The sequence below is a fragment of the Mytilus californianus genome, unplaced genomic scaffold, assembly GCF_021869535.1.
Source record: "Mytilus californianus isolate M0D057914Y unplaced genomic scaffold, xbMytCali1.0.p SCAF_4, whole genome shotgun sequence".
NCBI lineage: Eukaryota > Metazoa > Mollusca > Bivalvia > Mytilida > Mytilidae > Mytilus > Mytilus californianus.
Genome location: NW_026262690.1, coordinates 59089717 through 59101169, shown reverse-complemented (window position 1 = coordinate 59101169; position 11453 = coordinate 59089717). Strand labels below are relative to the sequence as shown.

General features: G+C 33.0%; 1 protein-coding gene across 1 annotated transcript; it reads right to left on the bottom strand.

The window, feature by feature from the left end:
* Window positions 1-4214: 4214 nt before the first annotated feature.
* LOC127698516 (sterile alpha motif domain-containing protein 15-like) lies at window positions 4215-11090 on the bottom strand. The gene is made up of 3 exons (XM_052202029.1): window positions 10960-11090; window positions 9658-9756; window positions 4215-4559 (listed from the first exon to the last, which is right to left on the bottom strand). Exons 1-3 carry the CDS (start codon window positions 11083-11085, stop codon window positions 4362-4364), a joined length of 423 nt encoding a protein of 140 aa, XP_052057989.1. The 5' UTR covers window positions 11086-11090; the 3' UTR covers window positions 4215-4361.
* Between the last annotated feature and the right edge of the window lie 363 nt (window positions 11091-11453).

The window sequence follows — 11453 nt, the reverse complement described above, 5'->3', positions numbered from 1 at the left end:
TTAGCAGAGCTTTTTCATGGTACATAAATGGAAACGAGTAATAATTGTTCAGAAATTCCTTTCAATTTAACACATTCTTTCATTACCAATATGTATAGGTGTAATAAGAGGATTTATTTCTTTCCGCCACAGAATTGCAACACCTCCATATCCTCTTGGCATATGTGTTGGTGGAAGTGGGTCATTATCATCCACTGATTTTCCAATACCAATTAAATGTTCATTTAGTTCATTCAAAAGGTTAATCTGACAGTTAAACAGCCAATGTTCCTGTATCCGACATACATCAAAATGTTTAATAGCCTCATCAAAGAATGGTCCACATGTTAAAGCATTTTTGCAGTTGAAAGTTAAAACTTTGACAACATTATGAACAAGATCATCATCATTATTTACACTATGTACAAGATCATTGTTAGTATTTTGTGCACTATTGGTTACATCAGTTAGTTGATTCGGTTGTGTTGGCTCACTCTGGATAAAAAATGGTTATTGGAAGGTGCTGTATAAAATATAGGTTGACCAGTTTTAGAAAAGTACTGTGTATTGGTAGGAGTTTGGATTGGTTGATTATATTGATGTCCGTCATGTTGCGGCTGGTGTGTCCTTGGAGTAGTTCCTATTTGTGATGGTCTAGTACTTTGCTTTACATTTCTATGCGGCGTTTGCTGTGGAGTGGCATACCATTGGGTTGGGTTGTGGGTCATACCATTTATATCATTTGCGGTAAGCTGATTTTGTAGTCAACTTGCATTGTCATTGTTCATGCAGACGCCTTGACTCATAGATGACGAATTGATACCATGGTTGGAATTACCTGGCATAGAGTCAGAATTTAATACAGGAGAATACTGAGTTTGTTCGGACTGTCCAAGTAGTTTGTATAGCTCAATATCTATCTTTGAAAGAAAAAAAAACGTGCACGTACACCAGTTATCAATTCATCTGTTGAACCATTAGAAGAGTTGGTATGTGTTGAAGATGTTTGTTCTGCCGCAGGATGTATCGGCTGTTCTTCTAGCAATGAGATTCTATGATTCAGTGTCTTAACCGTCTGCTCAAGCTCCAAGTTTCTATTTTCAGCTTTGAAAATTCGCTCAAGTACTTTTTCTTTTTCTTTTGAGTCGTCATTTGGCATTACCTCCTTAATTTTGAGTTGTTCCTCCTTCTTTTTTAACTTTTGTTCAAGTTGACGTAATTCTTTAAGTTTAATAGATGTTTCTTGTTGAGCATGTAGATTTCTCAATTGTTAATACATTTAAACAAGCTGGACAGTTCTCCATATTTTCATCCAAAAGTATTTGTTGAGCAAGTGTAGGTTGGGAACTATTTGATGAAAGAGAGTATATACAGTGTCAGTGGTTGTAATTTCTGCATTATCAAAAGTTTAAAGTGTTACATATATAAAGTGGTTGGATTCCTTTATGTAGGCTATTACGACACATTGTGCATTCATATGTAGAATTATCCTGCCTTTCAAGTTGTTTATATCAGTTTCAGAGAGCCTCTCACATTTAAAGTGTACACAATGTTTGTTCTTGAAGTAAACAGCTCTAGTTCTACAACTCCTTTTACACTTCTGGCATTTCTCTACCTTGTTTGTGTTGTTATGCTCATTTACATGGTGATGTTTACTTGAGTCAGAGCTTTTGAAGAATACAGTCTAGTTTTTGGACTAGAGTTTTATTAGTTTCTCGTATATCTATATTTTCTCCATTTACTGTTGTTTTGACTGATAATTTCATGTAACTTTGTTAGGTCTCTGTTTATAAAGTTGGTTCAATGTTTGCCATTTACTAGTATAGAACATTTTGTCAGATAAAGGTTAATTGTGTTACTATCAGTTTCATTCTCTCTAATTTTATATGTTCTTTGAACAGTGTTACCAGATTTATCTACAGACACATCTTTTCTAACATCATGAAAGCTGTTGGCAGATTGAATATATAATATTTCACATGCTAGGGAGAAAAGCTCAAATGTTATAGTATCTAACACAGCAGTAAATCCTCCACCTGTGCAGTTGTATGAAATATGATTCCTTTTTGCAGAGTTTTATTTTTTCAGCAGAGATTTTTCAATATTTAGACTATACGGTTTTGTAAATGTGATTCCAATTTTTTATATTAATAGCCATTTCCAGAGGTTTGAGATCAAGCAATAGAGCTAACACGTCGTGGATAATCCCACCGTTGGATTGTTTTATCACTTAAATTCAAAGAGTGCTTTTATAAAGATTAAAGACAGGTAGGTTTTAAGCAGAAAATGATGCAGAGGTCTGATACAGTGAGTACGTCGTGGATGCTCCCACCGTTGACTATGTACCTAGCCCCAACAGTCCTGAATATGCACAGCTTTCTTTTTCAACCAGACTCTTCCAATCTTATGTAAGAGTGAATCCCGTCCAAGTATAAATTAAATGAATAGCTATCTCGTAATGTTATTTTCTTTGATTTAGAAGTTTTAGCATAGTGATGATGACTAATGTCGACTGCGAAATTCGGGGAGAAAGTATTTATTGATTCGTTGATTTGCCTGATTTGACTGTTGATATCATGAATTTTGGCTAATAAATCCTCCTCCTGTTGTTTGAAAATTGAGGGGTCACTGTGCCCTCTACTTTTATTAAAGTCGATAATTGAATATGGAGGTATTTCAAAGATTGTTATTTTGCAAGCAGGATATGTCTATATGAGGTTTATAAAATTTTGTGCAGCATCGATCAGTATCTTTGGTTTATCTTTATCATCTAAGAGACTTATATATTTTCCGTCGTAATCAGTGAGGTCGCAAGTACCAAGCCAGATGTATAGGTGAATATTGTCTAAATGACCAGTAAGTCTATCTATATTGTTGAGTAACCAATTATATCCTTGGCTTGATGTTTGGCCAGATTTAAAACGCCATTTAATTTGTTTTTCAATATATGATGAAGAATATCCCTTTAAGTATTTGGCTTTGCTATCAGTGAGGATTACATGCGTTAAAGTTTGTATACCGAGTACCCGAGTACTGGAGGTAATGGTTTTCTCAAATATTTCCGTAATTTATTTTCAGACATTGATTTTTTCCAACCAAAAAGCAGCTTGTATAATTACGCAATAATATACACAGACTCAAGATATATATATTTAAAATATATACTTAATCAGAAAGTTCAATATATATATATATATATATATATATATATATATAAGGCAAGATATATATTAAAAGTTTCACATTGGTTTAAAACAGCAGGCTAGATGTTAGAATTTGAACTCTTATCCTTAAAATTATTCAAGTTTTGAATGACTATGCATAAAAAGTTCATAAAATGACTATTAGCGCTCCACCATTCATAAATGTCTAATGATTTGTGCTATATACATGTACGCATATATCTTAAATGCCATCATACACTTAAAAGTCTATTGTTGTCAATATATACATAAAATCAGCAGTTCATAAAACAGTACAGCACAATGCACATAAAATGACTAGTTATATCGCACCTTGGCACCAGCCAGTCCCCTGGGAAATCAAATGCCCATTTTACGTACTAGAAATATATTTTAGATATGGAGTATAATTTGAACAGATTATAGTTTAATGTTTGTCACTGGAAATTTTGCTATTACAGTAGAATTATTATGATTAAACGAAATAAAACAAATAAAAAGACAGTGTGTGAATTTTAGGTGTCCGTCATGTTGAATGGCTGGTGAGTAGCGTGGTCCAGGATACCAAACAAAAGTTTGTGTTTCCTAATAAAAGGCTAGGTTGCTTGAAAATTTTGCAGTATTGTGTGACACATCAAATGTTAATGTTAATGATATTGGATTTGAAACAGCTGTCTCCACTGGATAAATCAGGTAAGTATTCGTCAAATTCTTCTCTCACTGAAAAAATCCGCCACCATTCACCATAACCTCGTTATACCCGGAAATGACAAAAGAGAAGAACCGAGAAAACAGTCTGCTTAAGACGACCACACCGTCAAGTTGTTCAAATACGGTCTTATTAGAATTGATATGATCTAACCAAATTATACCTATATAAAGCATTGATTGCTGTCTGAAAGACACCATCAGAAAGAAAACATGAGCCACACAACCAACTGCATCGACCAAGTGAAAGTAATTCAGAACAATTATTTTTTCACGTTCACGATTTCATTGATTAACCTTCATCTATAATAGTACAAGTAACGATGACAAGTTTGATGACAGACTTTTTATTTTTTTTTCTAAAAATGCTTACTTATATAATAAGTCTTAAATATTATCATGATCGAACAACACTAAAGAAAGTTCCAACAACGTGTTAAAAAATGCAGACAATTAAAAGAATAAAAGCAAAAACAAACAAGAACAAAACATTCAAATTGACATTTTCTTAACATGGTCAGGGAAGAGCATTTTATTTGTTCTCAGAAATTCTTTGTATGTTAAATGATCGGTCACTGTCCCACTTTTTCGTTTGATCTCCATATAAGCATATCTTGGATCTTTCATAGCTATTTCCTTTTTCTTCACTTTTTCAATCCCTAATAGGTCTCGGATTGCTTCTGTTATTTTCTAAATTGCAAAATATAAAAAAAAAAAACACTTAATTAGTTAAAAATAGTACTAAATGTATGTCTCTTGAGCATTTAGTTGTGAAAATATACAACGATCTATGTGGGCAAAGTCAAGGTCTAACAAACATAATATCATAATGTTTGGAAGTTTAGAAAAAGACCCCAATGTGTATCCATGAACCATACAAATACGGTCAATATCAAGTGACATGCATAATTATTCGGATGAACGAAAAGAGTTGAATTATCATTTATAGTTTCCGAAAAACTAATGTAGTCACAAAAACGTAGTTATGTAATAATAAGACCAAGGACAGGTAACCCATGGAAAGCGATCAAGTGCACCGTATAATTGTTATATAGACCACTAAGGCACTTACAGCTGACTTACTAGTATGACCTTAAGTATTAAAGGGGCATTAGCTACGAAATATAAAAAAAAAAAAAATATAAAAGTGAATGAGAAATAATAATTCGCTTTTAGCAGCCAGTTTGGTTCAATTTTGTCAAATTCAGATAAGAAACATCGCTGATGAATTATTCACTTGCAAGAGAATGATTCGACCTCATTGATGTGACCTTCTATTTAACCCTTCGCTAGAGATCGGTTACGCATGAACTAGGCGTGTTCAGCTATTAAAAGGAAAAGAATGTCATCATTGAAAGTGAAACAAGGATAAACCATTTGGTTGACTGATTCAAACCACAAAAACTCATTCTTATACAGGTAAAAACGATGATTAACATATTTGTTTAACCTATAATATGAAATCAAACAGACCTGGGAAAATCCAATTGCACGTGTTCGCTATCCATTCATATCTATATTTATGTTCATATGACTGTCGGCAGTCTTCGGCAGGAACCTCGATGGTTAATTAGATGGCGTCTAAACTTAAATACACACGAAATGCGGATACATATTATCGAGTCCATACATTGTTATTTGATCATTTTAGACTTTTTGTAAGTTGGATATACGTTTTAGTAGGTTATAAATCAAATATGATAATTTGAGTCAAATCGGTGAATATGAATTTGACAGCTTATGCCCCTTTAAAGAAACCAATCCAATAACATAAGCTTCATTTAAATCAATGAACTATGAAACCCATTTTAAGATGACCCTATCACTATCAGATTGACATCTACACACCGCAACGGTTGAACAAATAAAAAAGTAAACTAAGTAAATATTTACTAAATATTAAGAAAAGAAAAACTATAGAAAATACACAGTTAAGTGTCAGACTGGTGGAAGATACTCCTTAAAGGGATTTATGGAACGCCACAGCTGTCTTATGTGAAACTCTGATATTACTTTATGTTGTTTTATTATTACTTGATGATATTTTGTCTTTACTTAATATGGTTTTGACATTACGTAATGATGTTTTGATATAACTCAATATGGAATAGTCATAACTTAATGATATTTCGATATTACACGATATGGTTTCGTATTGACTTGATATAGTTTTGTCATTACTCAATATGGTTTTGTCATTACTCGACGTGGATTCACCATTATTAAATGTGGTTGTGTCATTAGTCAATGTGGTTTTAACATTACTTGATGTGAATGTGACTTAACGTTATGTAGTTGTTTCATTACATGATGTGGTTTTGTTATTTTGTAATGATGATTTGCCTATTCTTTATATGGTTTTAACATTACGTAATGATGTTTCAAAATTTGACGATTTTACACTACATGATGTGTTTGTTTCATTATTTGATGTGGTCCTGTCATTCTTTGATGTGGTTATCCCATTACTTGATGAGGTAAAATCACGTGACCAATTCGGAAAAACCTGTTCTATTTTTAGATAGATTTCCATGTTGTATGTGCCTTGGATGAGTGTGGCCATCCATCGAATTAGAGTTCAAATTAAAGTTCGGGTTACTGTTTGAGTTAAACTTTGAGTTAGTCTTCGATTTCGAATTCAAGTCATTATTAGAATTAAAGTTTTAGTTAGCATTGAGTCTCGAGTTGGACTTCGAGTTTGAGTCACATTTAACTGAGGTAGAGTTCTAGTTACAACATTAAATTTGAGTCACTTTTTGAGGTAGAGTTTGAGTAAGATTCGAATTTAAGTCTCATTTAGATTAATTAAGATTTTGAGTTGAAATTCGAGCTATCTTATAGGAGTTCGTAATTAAATTTTCTATCGCGGAACAAGGACTTTTGCTCGGGCTTCCGAAAAGAGGGCTCCGGGGTATGCGTACAAAAGATAAACACTGTTACAGTATACAAAACGCAACATAGAAGTTGAAATAAAGTTAGATGTGGTGTGATTGACAATGAGACAACTATCCATCAGAGTTTAAATGCAGTGGATGTAAGAAATCATATATAGGCAACCGTACCGTACAGCCTTCAACACACCGTATAGTCAGCTACAAAAGGCCACCATGCAACATGTGAAAAAATTCAAACGAAAAAACAAACGGTCTTATTTATAAATAAACAATCTACAAAAATAAAATGACACACATTTATACAACGACAACAATTGAACTTCATGCTCCTGACTTGGGGCAGGTACATCTAAAGAAATTGCACGTGGCGGTGTTTAACATGTATGTGAGCGCTAAATCCTAACCTTACATCGGACTGTTACAGTTGTGTAACAGCACAACACGAGAAAAAAAATGTAAACTAGACAAAGTGATGCCTCCACACTCATTTAACCGCTTATACCCCAAAAATGACAAAAAAAAAGTTCAATTATCTCCCAAAAGATAATAAAAATAAAAACCCTGACCACATGCACACCTTCAATATATGTACAAACAGACAGTAAAGAGAAAAAACTTCCTAGGATTCAAACTGTAGGAGGAGTAATGCGGAATAACTATATACCCATAATGGGACGGACAGACGGACGGACGGACAGGGGTAAAACAATATGCCCCCCCCCCCCCCCGCAACTTTCAGTTGCGGTGGCATACAGAACAGTTTCATTTGGCTGTTTAAATAGATCGGTATGACTGGGTAATATAAATCCATCGGGGTGATCTCGGATGCTCCAGAAAGGCACCCGTCGTGTTTTTCGAGAAAGTACAAACCCAGTGATTTGGTTTTATTTGGTAGTTTACATTCAAGGAAAAGATGACGGTTTTATGGTTACGACCACTGGAACATGTCCGTTGTCACATATGAAACAGATATTCCAAAAAGTTTATTTTTCAATTAGTGCGAGGTAGATCAGGGAACTCATTTGATTACAAATAAAAGATTGATATTCGTATAAGTTCAAATGATCATTTACGCTAAAAAAAAATCGGAGAATTCTTATTTTATAGTATTGATGTTTTGTCGCTTAGTCCGAGCCCCCCTCCCCTCCTTTCCCTGTAACTTTAGTGTGAGTTGATTTGAAGTGTTTCATTTGTTAACAATAAAGTTCAAGTCTTTTGATTTGTGTCGAGCCTGCGACATCAATGTAGCGGCAGTGAGACACAACAAACCTATATTTCGTCGTCGATAGTGGCGTCGGCGTCTCTATCTCCATTTTTTTATTTCTATTGAGTTTAACCTTTCATTATACATGTTACTAAACATGTATGCCATGTATATTACTTTTAGAATATCATACTGGATTTGTTTACCTCGACTATTGTATCTGTATTTATATTGTATGTTTCTCTGTAAACTTGTATTTAGTTTTTAGAGAATAAAGTATCTATCTATCTATCTATAGATCGTTAGGTTTCTAGTTTTTTACATTTTTCATTTCGGTACCTTTTATAGCTTACTATAGGGTATGGGTTTTGCTCATTGTTGAAAACCATACAGTTTTTGTTTTAGTTAAATAAAACCGAATTAAACTGTTTTGACATGATAAATTTGTAAACCTCCATGAAGTGTTTCAAAACTTGTATAGGAGTTATTCTTCAATTATATCAGGCGAGACACAGGGTTCCGTGGAATATTTTTCAAATTTATTACAAAAATACTGCTTCCGTTTGAGAACTTAGAATAAAAACAACAGGACTAAGTGGTTTGGGAATATCCCAATTATGTCCGAAATACTGTAAATCTTTTAATACTTTTTTTCTTATTATTGTCTGCCGTTCCCCTTTTTCATACCAAATAACTCTGAACAACCACTCGAACTTTAATTTGAACTTTAACTCAATGGATAGCGATACCCATCCAAAGCACATTAAACAAACGATATATTGAAATCTGTTTAAAAATAGAATATATTTTTTTCCGAATTGGTCACGTGGTTTTACCTCATCAAGTAATGGGGTAACCACATCAAAGAATGACGGGGCCACATCAAATAATGAAACAAACACATCATGTAGTGTAAAATCGTCAAATTTTGAAACATCATTGCGTAATGTTAAAACCATATAAAGAATAGGCAAATCATCATTACGAAATAACAAAACCACATCATGTAATGAAACAACTACATAACGTTAAGTCACATTCACATCAAGTAATGTTAAAACCACATTGACTAATGACACAACCACATTAAATAATGGTGAAACCACATCGAGTAATGACAAAACCATATTGAGTAATGACAAAACTATATCAAGTCAATACGAAACCATATCGTGTAATATCGAAATATCATTAAGTAATGACTATTCCATATTGAGTTATATCAAAACATCCTTACGTAATGTCAAAACCATATTAAGTAAAGACAAAATATCATCAAGTAATAATAAAACAACATAAAGTAATATCAGAGTTTCACATAAGACAGCTGTGGCGTTCCATAGGGATTTTTCAAACCAAATGTGGTTGAGGTTAGGGAAGTCCTTTGAGATGGGGATAACAGTAAAGATATGGTACTATAATTTCAAGTGCGCATGGTGTAGGCAATCTTGTATGCTGGAAATGAATGTGTTTCTTTGAAAGGTACCAGTTTTAGAGAAAATTATCATTTTTGATACTATATCTGTAATCTTTAAAACGACTGCCATGTTAGAAGTAGAGAATCATCAAATGTAAATATTTTTCTAAGACGATTTTAACCAAAATCAAATCAATCAATTCATAGGCATGATTGTTACCATGCTAATATTGCAATTTGTTTAATGTATCGGAGAAGAGAAAATTAAATTACCTTGATATGTTCATAGTCGTTGATCCCCATGTTCGGAAGTGCAGAACCATCAATTGCAATAAGTTTTCTTCCATTTATAAAATTTTGGCGGAAGCATACCTGAAAAATAGTTATATAACTGTTATATATAAGATATATCCAAAGATCTTAATCACAAAAACAAACCGACGTCTTTTTTAATTTGCTATAGGAAGCTGGACTTTTCATCTCCAGCGCTGGACTTTACGTTTCCAGCGCTTGACTTTAACAATCACAATATATGAGACTAACTACAGGGCGCCGAACGGGACTTTTGTGGTTTTGTACTCGAAATTCAATTTTGTACGGACAAAAGTGATTTTTTTTCAACAAAAATGAATTCAGTTTAACAAAATGTGAAGAATACTACTTCAAATTTTGTCATACAAAATTATCTTTCAGTGGACAAAAGTTACTTTTGTCATGACAAAATTCATTTTTGTATCACAAACTTTACTTTTGTTACCTAATTTGCAAATTAGTTTAGTTTGGATTCTGTGAACTAATTTGCATACAAAACTGAGATTTTGTCACAAAATTCAATTTTGTGTTTATTTTTGTGTAGACAAAATTGAGTTTTGTTAAATTTTCATTTCTGTTTTAACAAAACTCAATTTTGTCTACACAAAAATAAACACAAAATTGAGTTTTGTATCACAACAAAATTGAATTTTGTCTCACAACAAAATTGAATTTTGTCTCACAAAATACAATTTTGTGTTTTAATTTCCATATCAGGTAACAAAAGTCAATTTTAAGTTTATATTTGCATAAATGAATTTTATCTATAAAAATGAATTTTGTCAACAAAAAAGAATATTGTCATTACAATATTGAAGTTCTCATAAAACAAGTCTGTATCACATAGTTTTGTAAGAAAAAAATGATTTTGTTATGACAGAATTGAATTTTGTGTACACAAAATTGATTGTGATTACAAAAAGTTCAAGTCCCATTCGGCGCCCCGTACTAACAGGGCTCCGTACATTTCACTCTATAATAAGTTGCTGTAATTCATATAATATTGCTAATCTTGTATCCCTTTGTCTATATATCAACCTGCTCAGTGGCTCCGTGATTTTCGTATCACGGCTTTGTGTTCCCCAGTCAAGATCATGGCTTATAGTTACACCTAAATATTTACTGTCTTTAACAGATTCCAAAACATGATTATGCAATGTATACTAGTAATCAAAAGCGGAAGGGTTAATTTTTTTTAGATGTATGTAATCATAAATTTACATTACTCAAATTCAACCCTGAGTTTTTCCTATCTTTACTTACACTGTATTGAGGAAATCCTAATTCTTCTATCCATTGCGCAACTTCTTCAATATTCCAATATAAACTTGAAGGAACACTGTTTGTTCGAAGGTCGCATTCCACTGCACGGCTATTTCTCCTTTGCATTTTCACTAAATACTATGCAACGTCGTCTCTAAGTTCTTTTATGACGTCAAAACAGGGACGTTTTACAAGTATGAGTGTTGACGTATTTGCTTGATATCGATATAGATGAAACATTTTCATCGTTATTTTAATATATACTCTAAAAAAAAAGGCATAAGACTTCTAACTCATAAGTCGAATAAATAAACTCATCCTAGATACAGAGAGACCGACAAAACCATGACCAAAGACATAACAGAGAGACCGACAAAACCATGACCAAAGACAAACAAAAACTACAAAACACTGCATATAAAACTAAAAACAAACCAACACGAACACTAGCTTCGGAAGCTTATCTCTTATGGTCTTACCGCAAATTGCCAAAG